This window comes from Telmatherina bonti, assembly GCF_933228915.1.
Source record: "Telmatherina bonti genome assembly, chromosome: 15".
NCBI classification, from domain to species: Eukaryota; Metazoa; Chordata; class Actinopteri; order Atheriniformes; family Telmatherinidae; genus Telmatherina; species Telmatherina bonti.
The window spans coordinates 20387266-20409217 of record NC_136613.1 but is presented as its reverse complement, the minus strand read 5'-3'; the positions used below and the strand labels follow the sequence as shown (position 1 = coordinate 20409217).

General features: G+C 39.6%; 2 protein-coding genes across 2 annotated transcripts in view; one reads left to right on the top strand and one right to left on the bottom strand.

The window, feature by feature from the left end:
• Positions 1 to 455: 455 nt before the first annotated feature.
• rdh1 (retinol dehydrogenase 1) lies at positions 456 to 2981 on the top strand (the record flags this gene model as incomplete). Its single annotated transcript, XM_079254700.1, has 5 exons — positions 456 to 467; positions 533 to 863; positions 2053 to 2311; positions 2496 to 2659; positions 2755 to 2981. 5 exons carry the CDS (start codon positions 456 to 458, stop codon positions 2979 to 2981), a joined length of 993 nt encoding a protein of 330 aa, XP_079110826.1.
• Positions 2982 to 4025: 1044 nt separating this feature from the next.
• The window catches only part of lrp2a (low density lipoprotein receptor-related protein 2a), a gene marked incomplete at both ends in the record, with an annotated part of 49901 nt that continues 31974 nt past the window's right edge, over positions 4026 to 21952 (bottom strand). The window contains 32 exon segments of the mRNA XM_079254443.1: positions 4026 to 4196; positions 4277 to 4348; positions 4432 to 4548; positions 5501 to 5608; positions 5858 to 5978; positions 6088 to 6205; positions 6599 to 6666; positions 6807 to 6897; positions 7078 to 7197; positions 7886 to 8065; positions 8176 to 8399; positions 8504 to 8632; positions 8709 to 8874; positions 8981 to 9124; positions 9237 to 9368; positions 9463 to 9594; positions 11196 to 11324; positions 11403 to 11525; positions 11715 to 11852; positions 12026 to 12142; positions 12534 to 12650; positions 13624 to 13743; positions 16204 to 16332; positions 16534 to 16779; positions 16885 to 17081; positions 17463 to 17640; positions 17753 to 17976; positions 18055 to 18225; positions 19199 to 19865; positions 20086 to 20381; positions 20465 to 20666; positions 21285 to 21416. Of these exon segments, the coding sequence (XP_079110569.1) occupies positions 4026 to 4196; positions 4277 to 4348; positions 4432 to 4548; positions 5501 to 5608; positions 5858 to 5978; positions 6088 to 6205; positions 6599 to 6666; positions 6807 to 6897; positions 7078 to 7197; positions 7886 to 8065; positions 8176 to 8399; positions 8504 to 8632; positions 8709 to 8874; positions 8981 to 9124; positions 9237 to 9368; positions 9463 to 9594; positions 11196 to 11324; positions 11403 to 11525; positions 11715 to 11852; positions 12026 to 12142; positions 12534 to 12650; positions 13624 to 13743; positions 16204 to 16332; positions 16534 to 16779; positions 16885 to 17081; positions 17463 to 17640; positions 17753 to 17976; positions 18055 to 18225; positions 19199 to 19865; positions 20086 to 20381; positions 20465 to 20666; positions 21285 to 21416 (5279 nt within the window).

The window sequence follows — 21952 nt, the reverse complement described above, 5'->3', positions numbered from 1 at the left end:
TTATTTATTATAATTGGGTCTAACGGGATTTTAAAAGGCTTAAAGTACACTGGTTGTGAACTTTCCTGCCATAAGGAAATGAGTCCACCAGGGGGCGCTGGATTAAAATATATCTGAACCACTGTGGTGATGGGGTTTAACCAGGTTGAACACAGTGGTACCACTTCATGAATATAGAAACTTTTTATTGTTTTTGGGGAAGTTGAAATGACATTGCGAGCAAGCGTTTTTCATAAATAAGGATAAAAGTCAGTAAAGAAGGAGCAGACTAAGTATGGAACTTTATGCTCATGTCTTTTTTTTTTTTTTTCTGAGAGGAACTGACTTTCACCCCAGCTTTCTTCATGCAGGTGTCATCTGATGGTCTAACTACATATTTCTTTGAGGTAAGCATCGTTTCATAGAAGGTTTACTCATGTTGTGTTGCTCTGTCGTTATCCACCTTTTCTATAGACATGAAGGAAAGGGTGAATGATTAATATTGTCATTAGTACCCTCCATTTGCAGTCCAGCAGTAACTTCTGTGTCTTAGGTTATCCTGTCCCATCTGGCCTTAACCTGTGCTTTACTTCTGGCCGTGTTCGCTGCCCTCCGCTGGTACATCAGAGATTCCTACAAAGTTGATGGATTCAGTCAGAAACATGTCTTCATCACTGGCTGTGACAGCGGCTTTGGGAATCTTCTGGCCAGGCAGCTGGATGGAAAAGGTTTTCACGTCATAGCGGCATGTCTGACAGAGAAAGGTGCAGCAGATCTGTCAGCAGCAGCCTCCCCCAGGCTGAAGACCCTCCTGCTGAATGTTACAGACAGTGCGAGCGTCAAGAGAGCGGTGGAGTTTGTGAGCAGAGAGGTCGGGAAGAGAGGTGAGCAGGGCGGACAGCAGGGGGTGCGCACTGATAAGGTGCCAGTCAGAGTGAAGCACTGGTAGAGATAAAGGCAACCTGGAGCATCCTATCATCAACCAGTCATCCTCCTACTCATGTGAATAATGCACACTATGTTTTTAAAAATAAATAAAATGATCTCAGCCAGAGATACAGCAACACTTCTTCACCAGATAATGTAAAGTCTGACTACAGATAAAAATCATGAGTTTATTGTAGATGGTGGTAAAAGAGGGCTTTATTTCTATTAATCCTACATGATTTGAGTAGACAAATAATTTGTACCGATGAGCAAAGTAGCATTCTGTTACTGCGATTCACTTTTAGGAAATTTAGCAAAAGTTGATTAGTGGCAGGGGGGAGGGGGCAATTTTCAGACCAAATAATGACAAAGTGAAGTGTGAAATTATAAATGCTAAAATGAGAAATAGGATTAATTTATGTAAAATAAATAGGTGAATAAAAAAAAACGCAACTGGTACAGTGTGTGTTACAATATATGTCAGCATATTTTTAAGAACACAATAACCATTTAGGAACCAAAGAGTTGCTTTGTGAGGGTTTAAATAAAGTGTAGAAGTAATGTTATGGTGCTCAACTGCAGAGACCTCTCTGTGATATTATTCATTACTGGTTATTCCTTACTTAGTGCAGCTTCATCTTCAGATTAGAAAGACAAGTGGAATACAGAGAGACCAGTTTAGCTCTTCTCTGTTTATTCACTCTGCACTTTTCCTTGTCTGAAAATACATTATATCGTAAGAAAAACAAAAATTCAGCCATGATTCAGATCAGGAGCTTTTTATGTGATTAGTGAGCAGTGCTCACCACAACAACACCACCCTGCAGCCTCCTGCATGTGTGATTAAACACTAATGGAGCTTCACAGGTTCATACGTCTGGTGACATCTCTTACAGTTACAGATGCTGGCTTTTTAATTATATAGTTTCTGTAAAGCATTAGGCTGTTCATTATCTTCTTTGAGGAATCCAGATGTCACTTTGGCAACTGCTGCTTTACAGAAATTTGATGGGAGGATATTTTAGAAAAGGTTTGGTAGACTTTTGTGACACCTAGACATGTCGCACTCTATGCTTTGAGGCTTTAAAAACAGCCTTACATAGCACAAAAGCAAGGATGATGAATCTGGCCGCTGTCTCTCTGCAGGTCTGTGGGGGCTGGTGAACAACGCTGGAAGGTCAATACCTATCGGCCCGACAGAATGGATGCAGTTAGAGGATTTTACAAAGGTCTTAGATGTGAATCTGATAGGAGTCATTGATGTGACCCTGCAATTTCTGCCTCTTGTGAAGAAAGCCCAGGGCAGAGTTTTAAATGTAGCCAGTATTCTGGGAAGACTGTCCCTCATTGGTGGAGGATACTGCTTGTCCAAATGGGGAGTGGAAGCATTTTCTGACAGCCTCAGGTAGCAGCACAAGAACAAGTAAATACAATTGTCCATAAAATGAAAATATACTCTAGATGTGTTGAGAGTCAGAACAGGGTGTATTTCTGTATGTTCATTTCAGGTTAAAGACAGCAGTAGAATATTAAATTAACACAAAAACAAAACAACAATTTTAGCAAACAATTGATGTTTGTCTTTCCAGGAGGGACATGCAGCACTTTGGTGTCAAAGTGAGCATCATAGAGCCGGGTTTCTTCAAGACAGCTGTGACCCGCGTGGATCTGATTAATGCTGACCTGAAAAGGCTGTGGACCCGCCTCCCTCAAGATGTTAAGGACTCATATGGAGCTACGTACTTTGATGACTGTAAGTAAAACTGCAAGAATGTAAATCAGCAAAGGTGTTACACACATTTAAAAAAAGTTCTGTGATTTTTTATTTCTTTTGTGTGTGTGTCACAGATGTGAAATCACAAGACTTCTCCATGGGAATCCTGTGCAGTCAAGATATCTCCAAAGTGACCAAGTGCATGGAGCACGCACTGACAGCTCGCTTTCCCCGCACACGTTATGGAGCAGGCTGGGATGCTAAGCTTTTCTGGATCCCTCTGTCCTACTTCCCTTCATTTGTGGCAGACTTTGTGGTCAATGGGCTCCTGCCATCACTAAATGGTGCAAGAAAAGTCTGAACAACCAATATTTTCCTACCAATGTTAAAAATCCCATGTGAGCGTATTCCTTTTCCGCTCAGCAGTATTTTCATATAAAATAAAAAAAACACTAAATATACTATAACAATGAAGTAAAACAAAAATGTTAAGACTGTTTTACAAAATAGCAAATTTATTCATTCATGTCTCAGCAGCGGCAATTTAATTCATATGAGCATGTTCTGCATGATCATAGATGGAGTTCTCACATGTCCTCATTATCATACAAAATAAATCAATCTATAAAGAATTAATCCACATGTTTAGAAAATGTCTACATCTGTATCCTCAAGTCACAGCTACACATCGATCAAACAGCAGACATGTTCAAGTAGCAATCCAAACTATTTTGGCCATTCCAGTAAAAACAATCATGTTGATTCAAAGTCAGATGAGTGTGATTAAGTACAATAAGTATGCTTTGCACACATATTTAAGCTTGTGATCCTCTTCATAGCGGAGCACACATCACTCAAAATTAACAGCATCATCTAAAATCCATCTTCTGTCGTCGTGCTTTCATTTGTCAGCCCTGAAATGAGGTATATAAACATGCAAGATGAAGAAAATCCATCTTCCGTTTAGTTCAGTGGCATGTTTCTCTACTAAGCTCTGATCATATAGAACTGTACATTCAGAATGCAGCTCATCTTTTATAAGTGATATTGAGTTTGTGTTCGACTACTTTATATCTACTGTATTTTCAAAGATATTTCAGACAAAATTTTACTGTTCAGATTTACAAATATACAACATATTTATTAACATTTTTATCAGCAGCTTCAGTGCAAAGATATACATATTGTACATCATAATAAAGGAAAAAAACATGAACACAAGAATTGGCATAAGAAATGTCAGAAGGCATTGTCAAAGTAGACTTTTTTTTTCTTCATTCTATAAAGATGTATTTCTCTGTCTTAAAACAAATTGAGATTTGTACACAGGCTGCATAAAAAAATAAATTCTGTGCAAAGTGTGTTTTTTTTTTTTTTCTTCAATTCCCATGTGTGAGAAAAGGGGTTATACGTCACTGTCCTCTTTAACAAGATTGGCCGTGTCTTTAAAACTGTCCTCAGTTGGTGAGAAGGTGCTGGGACGATCCCTCTTCTGGGGTTTGGCGGGGGGGACAAACGGAGATGGCTCAGGGACAGAAGATTCTCCGCTACTTTCAACGAGCTTTTCATCCTTCATCTGTTAAACAATCGCGAGTGTAATGTCAGTAATGATATTCAAATCAAGGTCTTAAAAGTGCCTTTTGTGATGAAACCTACCTCTGAATATGAAGGGTTTTCAAAAGTGGTGCTAGGCTTTAATTTCCGCTTGAAAAAGCTCCACTTTGACTCCTGAAAACAAATACTGTCCGTGAGCAAGCAAACCTCTAAACTGATTTAGAGTAGATACAGTAACATCTTTGTTAGATATGTACTTGAACAGGTTTGGTGCTAACAGAAGATGTGTTTCCAACGCCCACACTCTGATCTCCACGGTATGCTGGGTTCACAAAGTTGTTTTCCAATTGCTCACCAGTCACACTGACTGTCACCTGTTCATGAGTGAAAATGGAAAATGTCATCTCACTTAACATATTGGAGTAAAGCTGGAAGAAAAAGTCAAATTGTGATCTTTTCTAACCTGTGATTTATATTTCAATATGAAAAATACAGACATTTACAGATGACGTGAATAGTACTTTAAGTCATGCTGCACTCCTGCCATGTTGTTGACAATCAACCTGCACTGATCTCACTTTTTGTGACTGTCACAAGTATGGTTTTTGTCTGTATTTAGATATTCTTATTGATATCTTTCATTGCTTGCTTTTATTGTGATAGATCCTGAGTTTTGTTCTATCATAAGCAAATGTGAATTGTGTTTTACCACAAAGGTTTGTTTAGTGCCACTGGCAAAACAACAAATCTGTGTGTCAGGTACCCTTGAAATGAATGAGAACATGTTGAGTTCATTTGTGTCCTACATAACAGGACATGCAATATGACTGTTTCACACATAAACACTGTGATGAACATTGTGATGACAATGCTCAAACGATATATTGTGCAGCTCTAAATAAAGTCTTTGCTGATAATGTTAACTTTAAAGTTTGATCAAATAATCTGGTAATTATTAAGCGTCCCGTGAAGACCTTTTACAGATGAATAGCTACTATTTGCATCAGAGCTGAAGACATGTAGCAACACAAGCTTTCTGTATGTCTATTTTACACTGTGATTATCAAACTGATGGTGGAATTTAAAAAAACATTATATATTATTGATTAGTGATTCTTATCCCTGAATCTAAACATAATTTCTATGTAGCCGTAGGACAGAAAATTGAAGAAAGATTCGATGCAGTCCACTGGTTGCCTCAGCTAGGCAAATAATTTATTCAGTTTTTTATGACTTGGCTTAATATGAACAATTGTTATGGACTGAACCTAAGTGGATGATAAGCAGGGAGCACATTTTATTTAATTAGTTCATAATTGAACCTACCTGCGTGGCGTGAATGACAGCTGGATCACTGGTCACAGAAGGAGTGGCATACAGCGGGTTTTCAAATGTGATTGGCTGTCTCCCAGCATCAACAGCAAAATTATCATCCTGTAGGAATATTATTTTGATTAGACTGGATTGACATTTATCACTGATATTTGAGCCACATGTGCTTTGTTCAGCTTGTGATCTCATAAAATACTGCTCAAACAAGCAGTTCTGTAGCTTTTGTTGAAGATTAAAATGAGTAAATAATTACTATTAAATGACTCCTGTTTGTCAAAAATAATGCAAACAGGACACTTTGTGTGAATTGGAACACCCTTAACTACAAGGATGTTTATCTCTGGGGCTCACCATCTGCATGGCTGTGTCAATGAATGACACTCCAATGTGTGATGGTCCAAGATCCACATTATCACCGGACCGAAACGTCACCCCATTCCCAGTGTCAGCTGACTTCACGAGGCTGCTGAGACTGAACAAAAATAAAACACTTAAACATGAACTTTGATCTGAATATTCTCCTCTTGGCTTCAGAAAAGTTATATTTTACAGGAAAACCACAGAAGGAAAGGACTACATACCTGGGAAGTTTGGGCATGGAGGGGATGAAAGATCCTGTTCGTTTGTAATTGAGGAAAACCCCCGCAGCCAAAGCTCCAGTAATCAGGATGATGATGACAGCTAGTAGAACAGCAACAGCTGAAAATAAAAAGGCATTTTTATGAAACTTTTTATTAAGAAGCATCATTAACAACTCAAAAATATTTTGCTGACGAGTCTATTACTGGTCACAAATTGTGCATGAGCTCTTAGTTTGCAGAAGTTAAACTTTAACAAATGCCTATTAGTTTTGTGGGCCAATCATTAAAGAAAAGTTATTTTAATGAGCACCAAGAATTGCTGAAACAGTTTTTTGAGCTGTTTTTCAGGTTGAAGCAAAAAGTCTCACACATCATATTTTATCTCTATCTGTCACAGCAAAAGGAACAGAATGACAGCACAGCAGCTCTCCAATGTCCAGCACTGCATGTATGAATCATTCCAGTAGGTTTATAAATTAGACAAAAGATCTCAATATTTTAATTATTGTACCTGTTCCAGCTGGAGCACCCCTCCTTTTCCCCTGCTCGCAGTAGCTGCCCGCATATCCATATGGACATCTACACAACATCGTAGTAACACACAAAGCAAGTTTTTAAGACAAGGACAAGTGGCTGTGCACTTGAAAAAAGATGGAAAACCAAACATTTATGGAATTAATGACAATAACCGTTCGACTGTCTAGTGCATCTAAACTCACTTGCACTTGGGTGGATCCCCTTCATCAGTATAGCAGGTCCCACCATTCATGCATCTGCATGCAAGGGGCATTGGAACAGGAGGCTCAATGGCTGCAGAAGCAAAAGCCAGGCATACAGAGGATGAAGAACGACAAAAATAAAATCACACACTCTCACAGAACCATCCAGGGGCAGCCAAGCATTTCTGATTGATGGATGGATTTAGGAATGCAAAATGAGATACCACGTCACAAGGGTGCAGACAGTCCAAGTTCGACTGCAGTTGTTTACCTGCATCGCATTCAGTGGAGTCAATACTCATTGGAGGAGAGCCCTGGGGACAGGCACAGGTGTACCCACCAGGTCGGAGGAGGCAGAGGTGACTGCAGACATTCTTACAGGGATTGGACACTAACAGGGACAGGGCACATATAACAACATAATGAGCAAAAGATAAGTTATATTGTTCTCAACCTACTATAACCTGAGTTATAGTAATGACACTTCAAAAAGTACATAAAATAAATTAAATGTGAATGATTATTCCAATAAACACAAGATATGCTTCCTGTTTCAAGGACCAAATGTTTAGTGACATGTGTCTCCATATGTCTGCATCTAACTAGCTTCCTCTGACTGAAACAACTTATTGAAATTATGTGCCTGCTTTCTGAAATGCTTATTTTAAGATGATCTCATCAGAGATCAACCTAAAACAGCATCTGTCTTAACAAGATTATTAAAAAACTACCAAGTGGGTTGGTGTTCACGTTAAGCAGAGACCAATGACGAGCAAATAATTTTGATGCTAATCTCAATTATTTTAGAAGTACATCTGAATATTAACGATGGTTCTGCTTGTGGTTTTTATTACACACGGATGGAAAATTTTACTTGAGTCTTTAATGGTGTAGCTTATTTAAGATATTTTGTTTGCTGACATTTTTAAAACTTAATATTAGATCCTGATTTACATTGTATGCATCTTATCATTATCATTTCCACTTTGAAGAGGCATGTTTTCTTCTCAGTGAGGGTATAAGCTGGTGTGAATGGTTAGAATTATCAACAACCCTCATAAATATTTCTGTGTTCTGACCTGACTGGTTGTGCCGATACTCCTGGTAAATACGGACTTGTGTAAGCCAAGGGTTGATGGTTAGAACTTTGACTTTATTTCCTCGTCCAAACTTGTTTATCTTCCACACCTCCCCTTTTTCTTTTGTCGTCCAGTACACATGTCCCTCAAAGATGTCAAGACTATATGGATGTCCAATGTCTGGTACAGAAAAAAAAAATTATCAACACAGATTTTACTCTTTAATCATAAATAACAATGTCTGAATCTGAAACACTTCTGTTTTTATGTCTGGGAAGTGGCTACCCTACCTCCTGATATTACAATCTTTCTGTCTGTGCCATCAGGTTTCATGGACTCAATGATGTTTTCCTTCGAATCACACCAGTAGATTCTGTTTCCATTCACATAATCCAGAGCCAGACCAGTCGGCCAGACAAGTTCCTCCTCTTTCACCAGCACCTTTCGATGCTGACCATCCATCCATGCTGACTCTATTTTAGGTTTCTTTCCCCAGTCTGTCCAGTACATCATCCTGCTCACATGCAATGACAAAATCAACTCTGTTTATAGAAAAAACAAAACAAGCACAAAGATATCTTTGCAAAAACCAAACGTCTTCTCAAAGAAAAGCTATACCCCAGAGAGGGATTCACAACAATCGCTGCAGGCTGGTCAAGGTCAGTGTGGATCAACCACTTCCTGTACCGCCCATCCAGTTTGGCCACTTCAATTCGATTGGTCCCTGAATCTGTCCAGTAAATATGCCTGTGAACAGTGATTCAGAATATTAAGTACATCCAAACAAGATTTACAGCAAGCCTACAGTTAGTTAGTTAGTTACCCTCCAACCCAGTCCACAGCGATGCCATCAGGCTTAGTGATATATCGCAGGTTTAGGTCCACTTCTTTTACTGGGTTGTTTCCATAATCATTGAATGTGGTCATATAGGCCCGTTTGATAGAACCAGACTGAGATCCCTGGCCCCCAACTGTCCAATAGACAATACCTGCAGCACACAAAAGAAAAGATCATAAAGTCTTAGAGGTCTTATGTTTTCTATATTTACCCTGAATGACCAAAACTTAAAACATTTTTTAGAAAAGTAGACATACTGAGGCCTTCATGGTCTGGATCCCACAGGTAGTCCAAGGATCGGATGTGCTCAGCATTGTCAACATAGTCTGAAAACTGCTCAGAGGTCAGGTTGAAACGACGGATGCGAACGTTGTCTGGCAACAGCAGCACTGGTGGGTTTCCTGTGCAAACATTAATTTGTGATAGGACTTGTCAGCACTTTAAATTCAGAGCTTGGTCGCAATAATGAAGCACTGAACATGTATTTTTAAAAGTTCTTCTTCAAGCTCTGACCTTGAGCTGCACACTCGGTTCCATGCGGCTCGCCAAAAGATAGAAAGCCTTCAGCACAGAAGCACTCATAGCTTCCCTTCGTGTTTTTGCAGTCCTGAGGACACATTCCAAACACCTCACACTCATTCACATCTGTCCAATGAAGAAGAGGAAATGACAAGAGACAACACATAAACTGCATGTTCAAATACTTCTGTGTAAGTGTTTTGGTGAATTTGTAGTTTACCTTCGCATGTGTGTCTTTCTGTGGCTCTGGGCTTGTAACCGGGTCTGCAGGAGCAGAGGAAGCCTCCCTCTATCAGGTCTGTACAGTTGTGTTCACACATGTTAGTACTGCAAGTGTGTCCACTGCCATGGTCTGAAATTGTGGGAAGAAAAGAAAGCAAATAATGCAGCAACTGAAGCTTGACACATACATGTAGCAACAAGTGGTGAGGACGGCCAGAAGTATGTCACTTAAATATCAAACAGTTGACAGTTGTATAATTTCACAACTAAAAAAAGACAAAAATTGAGAGAAAGCATTTAAGATACAAATTTGCAACTGTAATCAGAAACACTTAAAGGTACAGTGTGTAACTTATTTAGCTTATTACCAGTATTAGCAAAAATCAAATATACATTTGCATTGCATTTGATTGATGCTTTCTCATAGCTGCGAATGAGTTGTTCATAAATACACAGGTGGTGGCGAACCCAACAGAAGGCTGCCCTGTTGCACCGCCATCTTTGAATATGATTATTTAAAGGGGACAACCTTGCCTTTCATTTTTTTAACTGTCAATCCCTGTGTGTTGTTTTGGGAGGAGGAGAAACAAGCAAAGACAACTATGGATCATTCAGCTGGTTGTATGCCACTGAAATAGAGGGTCACTGCATTTCCTCCCTGTTTGCCCCAAGTAAAAAATAAATAAAAAAATAACCAGGAGGAAAAAAAAGTTTTCATTGATGTAGCGTTTGCAATGTTGAGAGAATTCACGAGGGAGAATGATTTTAAAAGTGGTGCAGTGGTCGCAGCTTTCTGCTGGACAGGTAATCTAATCTACTGAAGTTTAACTACTTTATCCTCCCGTTTAAGTTTCATAATTTACTTTTACTTGCTAAATAAAACAGCAGAGACAGAGCTTTTTAGGTAGCCTACAGTTTTCAGTTGCTGTTTTACCAGCAGGTGACCATGTCAGAATTTTTCCCTGTGTTTCATCATTTATTTCAGCTGATTTGTTAATGGTGGGTGGGGTTTGATGTCCTCTTTCTAGTCAGACATAATTGATCAAAGTAATACCAGTTTCTAGTCATGAAACTGTCACGTCATGACTCTCTGTGGCTTTGGTAGTGGTAATAACATGCTTAAACGGTGAGGCGCCAGAGAGCACTACTCAGTTTTTTACATTCAAATAGCGCACCACTAGATGGGAGTAATACTCTCACACTGGGGGTTTATGCAAGAAAAATTAAGAAAAAACAAAGCTGAAAACACGTGTTGCTGTATTGTCAATAATCCTGAACATAAGAGCTCATTTATGAAATTACAAGTGAACACATTACAATAAAATGCTATGAGCTGGTCCTAAAATGACTCCATAGTTGGTGCACTACTTGGATAATCTTGCAGTGGATAAAAGAGACAGCAGCTTCTTCAGACTTTAAAGGATGTTCTTTATAGAAATCCGATTAGTATCTCTAACAATGTGGGGAACACACAACGTGCATGTTGCAGATGACTTCTGTGGTAAAAATGACTTATCTTGTTAACTAAACAAAAATAAAACAGATTGAATTTACTAAAGCAGATGAAAGTATCCTTGTGGACACTGGAAGAACCTTTGGTTTAATAAGACCTATATAAATTAGTCTTGCATTTTTTGGCAGAAACAGCCCCAGGCTTAGTACATCAAAAGGTAAGTCCTGTTGATGTCAGACTTTTTCCTGCCTAAAGAGCTTTTTATCAATTTTACTTACGGCAGCCAAGCTCATCTGACTCATCTCCACAGTCGTCATAATCATCACAGGCGTACTGCAGAGGGATGCACTGTCCATTACTGCATTTGTATTCTTCATCTGAGCAGGGCCCATGTGTTGGGGTTTGACCTGGACGGAGAAAACACACTCAAAGGGAGCTCGGGATTCATATAATCTCAGTTGTATAGTTTGAAAAGTTGTACTCACAGTTTTCCTGTTTCTCATCAGAGCCATCACCGCAGTCATCAAGAGAATTACACAGCTCATGGCTGTAGATGCAACGATTGTTGTCACAGCGGAAACGGAAGGGAGCCTCACATTCAATGTCCACTGTGGATAAACGAAAGCATTCAGCCTAATACCACCTTAGAAAAACTTTAGTAATAAAAAATAAATTTCATTTGCTTCAGCAAAAAATAGCTTAAATGCTGCTTATATAATTAAGAGGCACAAAGGGACAGGAGTATTGACTTTGTGTGCTCTGGTCTTGAATGAGGAGGAGGTTTTGTTACGCCTTACAGCAGAGATGCAGCTCTTCATCTGAGTTGTCACCACAGTCGTTATCTCCATCACATTTCCAATGAGGCTGGACGCAAACATGATTCTTGCATTCAAACAGGAAGGGGGGGCAGTATGTGCCATTGGGAAAACGAGTTGCTGAAAGTAGAAACCATGAAGTCAAATTAAATCTGTCGCTGAAGCACCTGAAAATTCAATACCAAACTCCCGACCATAAGTCATAAAGTAAACAAATTAACCGGAGTTAGAGGAGTAAATGCACTTCTTTCAGTCATTCTACCAGACTTTAGGCAATGGTATGTGAGACTCACGACATGCTGTTTCATCTGTGTAGTCCAAACAGTCAGCATTGCCATCACATTTGAATCGTTCTGCGATACAGTGCCCACTGCTGCACTGGAAGTAGCCGGGATGACAAGTTCTTAGTTCTGAAACCAGCACAAAACATAAGAAATAGTCACATGCTGAAGTTTCATTATTCGCAAAGTACAAACCTACTTGGCATGTTTTCAAGTATTAATTATATGTTAATAAATTGAGTTTTTTCCCATGTTTGCTTTTTTTAAAATTAAAATTACCACAGAATATGTGACATGCATTGAAACTTTAAGATCTGCAACTGCAATTTGTCTCGTACTCAGTGTACAGTAGAAAACTTGTTTGTAGAAAGCTGAATAAAATCCTTTTCAGTATCTGAATGTTGGTGGTCCTGTCTGTCTATGCTTCAAACTTGGAGTTTTATTGCGTCTTTGTGAAGTGCAACCCTCCGTTACTCACAAACAGCCCGATCCAGAGCCAAAACAAAGAGCCTCCACTCACCACAGTCCCTTTCATCCGAGTTGTCCTCACAGTCGTTGTCATGGTCACAGACCCAACGGTTGGGAATGCAGCGCAGATTGTCACAACGATACTCACTCTCTGTGCAGGAGCGTGGTGCTGGGAGAAAAAAAAAAACAAACAAAATATTGCAAAAGCGAAACTTTATTGTAGTTACTTGATGTTCAAATCAGATCAAATCAAATTTTGTTTGTATAAAACCTTTCATACATTAGTAGCGCAAAGTGCTCTGCACACATTAAAACAACAAGTAAAACAGTTTGACACATAATTATTCACACACACATACTGAACACACCCCCATCCCATGTAACACAGAAAAACTCTAAAGTAATCTTCTGTCTCTTTAACCAATAAAAAAAATAATAATAGTAATAAAAGAATAAACATCTGGCTTGGTAAACTGTGAGGAAACGATATCCTGGGGATCCTTTCACATGGTATTCATATTAGAGACATTTTCAGTAAAAGACCATCAGAAGCTTCATTTTCATTTTTATTATTATGTAATATTTCCTCTGATCATTTTGTTTACCTTGGAACCCTAAATCAAAGAGTCTGAATTATTTCCTTCAATTATTTGGCATCAGACCCACAACACTACACTCCCTAAGAGAAGCAGTTGCTTTGCATTGAGCTCATGAGTTTGCTAAAGACAAACTCTCTTGGCATTGGCAGCACAGAAACACGGGGAGCTGCAGCACTGTGTTGTAACGTCTTTACTTCTCCTTGGAGAAGCTACATCACCCTTATTAGCTGGCATGTTCTCAGACATGTTTATATTCTGCAGGGCAAGGGGTGACAAACTCCTTCACTCCCTTTTTCTGACACACTGAGGACAGCCTGTTTCTCCAAGCACTGATAAGGCTTCCTCTCCCCACTCCACTTTCAGCAGAAGTGTCAAGCCTCTTACAAATCTTACAGATGTCTGATAAAATGATTGCAAGACTGTTCACTGCCATCAACGCTGTTTTCTCATTTGAACAGGGGGTTGTAGCTCAGTGAATCTACTTAAAGAGACAATTAGATGACACCAAACTCCAACACAGTAGCAATAGTGAATGTAACTCACTGCAGCTGCGCTCATCAGAGTTGTCACCACAGTCATCATCTCCATCACACCTCCATCTCAGTGGAATACAGTGGTGGTTGTCACAGCGGAAGTCTCCATTAGGATGACAGGTCACTTCATCTAGAAAATAATATGTGAGAGTATGTGCAATATGTGAAAATATGCCATGCCATGTGTAATATATTTGAGCTTCACCCACATAATACCAATAATAAACACCAACGGTAATAGCACACAATATAGATGCAAGGTGAGAGGGAGCAGATTATCCTGGACAGGGCTGTCAGTCCATCAGAGAGACAGACAATTGCGTACACTCATGTAATGTGGTTGATTTAAAAATCCTACAAGAAATAGTTTGGTGTTTGAAATCAACAAAATCCACTCTGGACATGATACCATCTGACATTTTAATAACAGTTTTTACATCATTAAAAAGTGATGTTATACTTTTAGTAACAGCTCACTGGGATCAGGTATTTTTTGCAAGTCACTAAAGACAGCTGCCATTAAGCCAACGTTATTGTGAAAGTTGTGTTTAACCAGCTTATTAACTTCTTAAATGAAACTGGAAATCTTAATACATTTCAGCCAGGCTTTTGACATAATCACAGCACTGACAGCTTTGGTCAAAATCTTAAATGACATTGGGTTGTAATAATGATTCTGGTCAAGTATCAGTCCTGGTTCTGCTAAATGTCAGTGCTGCTTTTGAAACTGTAGATCGTAAAATCCTGTTGCACCAGTTGGAAAACTGAGTTAGACTTTCTAGAACGGTCCTTAACTGCTTCTGGTCCCATTTAGAAGGCCGGAGTTATTTTGTTACAATTAGCAGCTCTGAATCTGAGCAGTGGACGTGCCTTGTGGGTCGGTTCTTGGACTGTTCTGTTCAACTCGTATATGCTCTCTTTGGGTCAAATATTACAGAACATTAACACCAATTATCACAGTTCTGCAGATGATACACAACTTTATGCATCTTTGTCCCCACATGAAATTGCAGTCCAACTAACTTACCATGTCTGCGTTTGAAACAAATAAACACCTGGATGAAAGAAGTTTCTACCGTAAAATGAAGCATTCAGTTGTAATGCTGCAAACAAGTGGCACAAACTGCCAGTTGATATTAAACTTTCAGCAAATGTAGACACCTTTAACTCCAGGTTAAAAACATTTCTTTACTAATGAAATTTGCACATGAATATTGAACTTAACTTGCTTTTAACAATTTTAAATTAATTAATGATTAATTTCTTTTCTATTTGTTGCTGCCTTTTATGCTTCCTTTAAATCACCTGTAATGCTTTTAATGTTTTATGTAAAGCATTTTGAATTGTCTTGTACATGAAATGTTCTATACAAATAAACATCCCCTGCCTAAATGGTCAATTTAGTGGCACCAAATATGCACACATATTTGTGAGAGGAAATGAGCACCAAAAGCATTGAAACTAGCAATCCAGCTTGCTATAAGATGACAGTGGTGACCATTCTAACACTGTGCTATTTATCAGCATCAGTCTTCCTCACCTAACAACAATTTAAACAAATGTGGGACACAACTGTCAGTAAATACATCTAAAGTTACAACCTCTTTAAGATCTTTTAATTTAAACTTTGATTGCAATGACATGGACAAATAAAAAATGGAAATACAATTTTTTCAAGACAGTTTGAAGTCTAAAGGCGTAAGAAAGATTATTTATATCAGTGGTTAATTCTATTAAGAAGCAAAATAAGATTGTGAGATAACAGGAAATTTCCAGATTTGTTCCAGATTAATTAAAATGTCAGTTTGACATGAAAGACATCTTGCTTTTTTTTAATTAAGCTGCTAAAATAATAGCGGGAGGAGACAGATGTCTGGCTGCCAGAGACAGATGTGTTAGCTGTGTTCATGCCAGTTCACTGTATGTCTGAAGAGGATAAGAGTGCAGGAGACAAGAACCACAGACAGGAGAGGAGTGGAGCAGAGCTGGTCTGAGCTGTCTCTACTACACGGTGCTGGGGGTCAAAGATAGCGCTGTGTTAGCTAGTCCTGCCCTCCTAGCCCTCCACCTGGCCCATCTGCTACATTCTTACAGGAAGATTAGCACAGATCTCCCCTCCTGTGCAGGCATGGCACTAATGGAGTGAGAGCCTCTGATAAGAGATGGGAGGGCTGCAGCCGAGTGTATTTGGATCGCAGCAAGTACAAAGAGACTTATGTGAACCCTGCCCCCACGCAAGGACAACAGAACAAAACACACTTACACATATGAATGTGGATTCAAACTCATAAATCTGTGTTCCTTCCAGGGAGAGGTAATGCTGGGGGAGGGTGAGTGGCAAGACGCTCTCCATCAGCACCTCCCAATACCACAGTGCATAATGTTCCACAGGAGGCTGAGGTGTTGGCTAATTGCCTTTCAGTCACTCCTGAAACAAATGTCTATATTCTTTTAAATAAGCTTAGATTAATAAAAAAAAAAATTAAAAAAAAGTTTGCTAATTAAGCTAGAAGGCAGAAATTAGTGTAAATACTAATTTCACCTAAACTGCACTTCAGCTCTGTGTCAGGGGTGGTCATTGAAAACTCACCACAGCCCTGCTCATCGCTGTTGTCTCTGCAGTCATTGTGGCCATTGCAGACAGACCAGAGAGGCACACAGCGGTAGTTGGTCTTGCAGTCAAACTCTGTATGGTTGTCACAACGATAAGCTGCTCCCACTGTGGAGAGAAGAAAATATATAATAGTCTTGATGACGACAAAAAAAATTATTCTTGTATATCCACAAAGGTAAAGATAGACAGACTTAAATGTAAAGCCTGAAGTTGCATTATATTTAATCTGAGCAAAAGGCTTCACTTCAGTAAGATTAGCCCTTATACAGCCTGAAAATGGTTTAGTAAAGATACAGATCTACTCACTGCACTCCTCTAATGGTTCATCTGAATTGTCTCCACAGTCATCATCAACATCGCATTTCCAGCTCTGGGGGATGCAGCGGCCATTGCGGCACTTGAACTGTCCAGGGCGACACGTCCTTGTAGAACAGTGAGCAGGGTCCTCATCAGACTGATCACCACAGTCATCCTCACCATCACACTGCCATGACTCAGGAATACACCGCTTATTTGTGCATTGCCATTGATGGCTTTCACACTGGTGTGTAGCTAGAAAGGAAACAAGTGATTCAGCTAATAGAAGTATACCTCTTAATGAGTTATGAGGCCTTTGGAAGGAAGTTCTCAACATGACAAATTTATACTTAAACCCACCACATAGCACAGCGTCTTCATCTGAGCCATCAGGGCAGTCCTGGTTGCTGTTACACAGGAAGTGAGAACTGGTGCAATTTCCATCACTGCACTGAAACTGGCCGAGACTGCAGTGACGTATCGGGCAGGTAGAGGGCTCATCTGAGCCATCTCTGCAGTCCCGCTGACCATCACATTTCCACCAGATAGGAATACATCTGTTGAATAAAACAGACCAAAGCAAATTAAAAAAAAAATTAATTTAAAATAGAAAACCAGTAAGTTCTCTGCATCATCAAACTAATGATTCCCACTATTAGAATAATAAATAAATTATTACTACGTACATCTTTATACAAGTCTAATTAAATTTATAAAGTATATATTTCATATTCTAGATATGTCTGGACATGCATTCAGACTCCTCAGTTAAAGAAAGGAAAATTAAAATGCATCATTTAAAATATTTTAGTATCAGAGACCTTTCTATGATAGACACACAGTCATCAACAATCTTAAACTAAATCTACTTTCTTTTTTAATATAATTCTACAGTCAGATCAGCACTGAAAGTGAGTAAGCACTAAATGTTTACAAACCGTTCATTGTTAGCACATCTGTACTGGGTGCTGGTACACATGGGCAGGCATCGGGTCATGCCTCCCATCTGAACTGTCAGGAAATGGTCGGGGCACTCACAGGTGTGTTCTCGCCCTCCGTTACGGATCAAGCACAGGTGAGAGCAGCCGCCATTGTTCACAGCACAGGGATTGTTTACTACCAAAGGAAGTGTCACAGTAAAGATATATCAGCTCGCCACAGCTGAGCAAATAAAAGACAGCTTTTCTTGTGTGTGCTTCTAGTGAAGATTCAGAGATCTTTAGCTCACCGATAGGCTGTCTGTAAGGATGGCAAACGTGAATGTCAAATGGCCTGTGTGTGGTGTTAGTCAGGATTTCCCGACTAGAACCGTCATATTTGTTGCCTTTTTCCACAGTGCGTGTGTTCCAGTCCGTCCAATACACAAAGTCCTCAAACACAGTCAGTGCAAATGGATGTGGCAAATTTCCATCATACACTGTGTGTCTATGGTGACCATCCAAATCGGAGTACCTGACAGAAGAAATGAAACGTCAGAAGGTTTACTGTTGTCCTTTTACAACAAAAGTGAACACTTTCTTATCCACTTACTCAATGTAATTGAGATGAGCGTCTGACCAGTACAGTTTGTCATTTGTGTAGTCAATTGTGATACCATTGGGCCACTCTATTTTTGTGGTGATGATGGCTGTTTTATTGGTTCCATCCATTCCAACACGACCAATATATGCCTTGTCTCCCCAGTCTGTCCAGTATACATATCTAATAAGGAGCAAAGAACATCATTTTAGATCTCTGTTGTATGGAAATCAACAGGTTCAGCAAATAAGGCAACAAACTCAAAAAAACAAAAACTTTTTAACATGAGCGGGACTGCAACTGACAATAATGTTAGATTGTTTTATATGAACCCCAGTCATTTGGTACTTTTCATGGGCCTTGACATCCATATTTGGTGTATTAAAAAATCAGACTATAGCAAAGAATAAAAACACCATTTTCACAAGTATTCACACTTCACTCCAGCTTTGAAATGACCAGAAACAACAAAAGACCAGTGGTTTAATAAACTTACTTTTTGAAATATTTCTATTGTGTTGTGATTTGGGCCAGAAATCCTGAAGTAGCAGGCAATCAACTAAAATATATATGTAAAAATACATTACATTTCTTTATAAATTAAAATAATGACTAAAACCTTTTATTTTATAAGTTAGCAACAATTTAATTTTTCAAATGCTGCATGTATTTGTCCTGCTGATTCATCCTATTAATGAAATATTTTTTGCCAATACAACAAGTATCTCATATGACACAAGTGTCCTGGAAGTGATTTTACTCTTAATTTACAGATTGAATGAAACAAGCAGTTATCAGAATAGATTGCTATTAATAACCTAAATCTGAACCAATTAACTTATTAGCTGCTGTGAAAGGCCAAGATAAATTCCCCTCATAATGAAGTTAATCTTGACTTTGATTATGAATAAAATTTCAGACATTAATCTCTTAATGATAATTATATTGAATCTGAGGCTTGCTTTGCTAAAAGATTTAGCTATCAATACTAAATTTGGACATAAAAGTAAATGTAACAATAAAAATAACAATAAAATAATTTTTCTGCAGCAGCCACCAACATCTGTTGTTATCAATTTACTGTAACATGCATTTGATGAGATCATACTGGTAAAGTCAAAATATTGATAGTCTTAAATGATATGACCCAACTCACCCATATTTGGGATGCACAACAATTCCTCTGGGATTTTCAAAGCAGTAGGTGTTATTGGCATCAACACAGTGTTCAGCCAGTCTCCTGACAAAGCGACCATCCAGTTCAGACACTTTGAGACAATCCAAGAAGCTGTCTACCCAGTAGAGTTTTCTGGCTACCCAATCAACTGCAAGCCCCTCTCCATGCAGAACTCCGTTGACAACCACCTCCCTGTTACTGCCGTTGAAGGACATCCTTTCTATCACTCTGCGACTCACATCAATCCAAAAGAGGTGCTTATCGACACGATCAAAGTCCAGAGCAACTACACTGGTCAGGCCTTGCAGGATGAGAGAGTAGGCCTGCCCATCTGTTGACAGGTTTCGTAGATAGTAGCGGTTGCTGAATATGAGGTAGGGTGAGATGTTACTGTTCTGACGGCAGCTGTGTCCATCTGGCTCTCGGAGGAATCCTGGAGCGCACTTGCACACATATGAGCCGACAGTGTTTTCACAGATTTGACTGCACATGCTGGGTGTTTCTGCACACTCGTTGACATCATCACATGTTTTGCTGTCAGACATGAGGCGGTAGCCGGAACGACAGGTGCAGACAAAACTGGTGGGTGTGTCTGTGCAATTATGATCACAATGGTGAATGGATGGGTCTGTGCATTCATTTATACCTACAGATAGAGAAGATACAAAATGTAGTGAAAACAGTGACAAGTTTTGCAAATTGTTCCAACTGTGTAATATTTAAAAATATAATAAAACATGTGCCTTAAACTTTCCCAAATAATCTGAAATTTTACCTAGACGGTGCATCAATTGCTCAAAATATTTCAAAACTTACACTCTGAAAACTGCTTTTTGAAATATTTCCAAAGTTTCTCTCTTACTCACCACATCCTTTTTCATCACTGTTGTCTGAGCAGTCATCGTTCCTGTCACACACCTGGCTCAGTGAAATACAATGTCCATTTTCACACCTGAACTCCCCAGGGGGGCAAGTGGGTGCTGGCGTGTGACACATGTCCTCCAGCTCATCAGACTCATCCCCACAGTCATTATCGCCATCACAGACAAAGTCACGGGACACACAGCGGCCGTTCTGGCAGGTGAACTGGTGGGGTTGGCATGGCTGGTACGTGCAGCCCCGTTCATCGCTGCTGTCTCCACAGTCATTACGACGATCGCACCTGATTTTAAAATATCAAAGGAAGTTAGCCTTGATTTCTAGAGAGGCTCATCACATGTGTCATTATTTCAATACTCATCTAACCTGTAGGAGCTGCTTATGCAGAGACCATTAGTGCAGGTGAACTCATTGACACCACATGATCTGTGGGTGCAGTTCTGATGCTCATCTAAGGCATCTGAACAGTCTGCATCTCCATCACACACCCAGTCACGTGGAATACATTTCCGCTGAGGTGGCTGGTTGTTCAGACAAGTGAACTCTGCACTCGAACATGTGCGATTGGCTGGAGAAAATGCAAAATCAGACAGGGAGATTTACAAGATGATGAAATGCTATATGATGGTGACCTGTTTTGAGGATTCAAACATTCCAGACTGTACTCCAAAATGTATTTCCTCACAGCTGGGACTGAAAATCTTCCATCTAATCTGCCTGATTTGTATTGTTTGAAATAAGTCTCCTACAGAGGCTCAAGCGGAGCAGGAGTCTTTAGCTTCAGGCATCTTATTTTTGGAGCATACACTGATGTGATACAAGAATCTTGATCCCCCTGAGCCAGGAAGCCAGAGAAAGGAGACATGCACAAAGTAACGAGTGAGGCAGGGGAAATCAGGAATGCAAGCTCCTTGAACTAGAGATCTTCCACAAGAGACTAAGATGCTGGGCATGGACTGCCAGCGTCTGCCTTACAACACTTCCCCAGTGGTGTGTGCATGAAAGAGTCAGCATCCTGAACAATAACAGCATGCAGGGAGCTGGATGGGGCAAATAAACAAGGTTGTGGCCAAAATAAATGGAGGAGTGTTTGTGTGTGAAGATGTAAGGTGTAGAAAAAGATATGTAAGTGATTAATACAAAAAGAAATGGAAAAATGAAAGAAAGGCAAAGAAAAGCTGCATACCACAATTGTGCCTCTGGTCTTCATCACTCATATCACCACAGTCATTGTCTCCATCACAGATCCAAGATAAGGCAATACACCTGCCATCATCACAGCGGAACTGATCTGTGCTGCAGGTTCTGACCAGTGTGGCTGCAAATAGAAATCTGTTAGACTGTTTATTACACATTGCTAAATGCAGTGATGTAACTGTAAACTATCATATTCCAGCTATTTTGCTTCCACTGTAAACAACTTTTTCATGTCTCCTATTTGTAATTGCCAATTATCTCAGGTGCTGTCCTCCAAAGCTTTTTAGCTTACAAGGAAGACACAATAAAACACTGGCAAAGCTTTCAAAACAGTCCTGGCAACTTCACATTCCCATGCATGGTGAGCTATCTAAACAAAAGCCAAAGTGAGGCTCCGTAACCCCCAGTGAACAAAGAGAGGGGGAGGGGCTGTTTGTCGGAGGACATTGAAGGGCGTCACCAGAGAGGAATGCAGCGCACAATAGGAGGCCTGACTGACCACATCATCAACAAAGAAATACACCACTGACTTGCCTCTCTGCTACATCACTCACAGGAGTCTCTCACAGATGTATAGTGGCAGACAGACACCTACACACAATAACCAAGCAGCTGATAATGGGGTTGGGGGTGGCAACACAAAGCCACAAGGCCCAT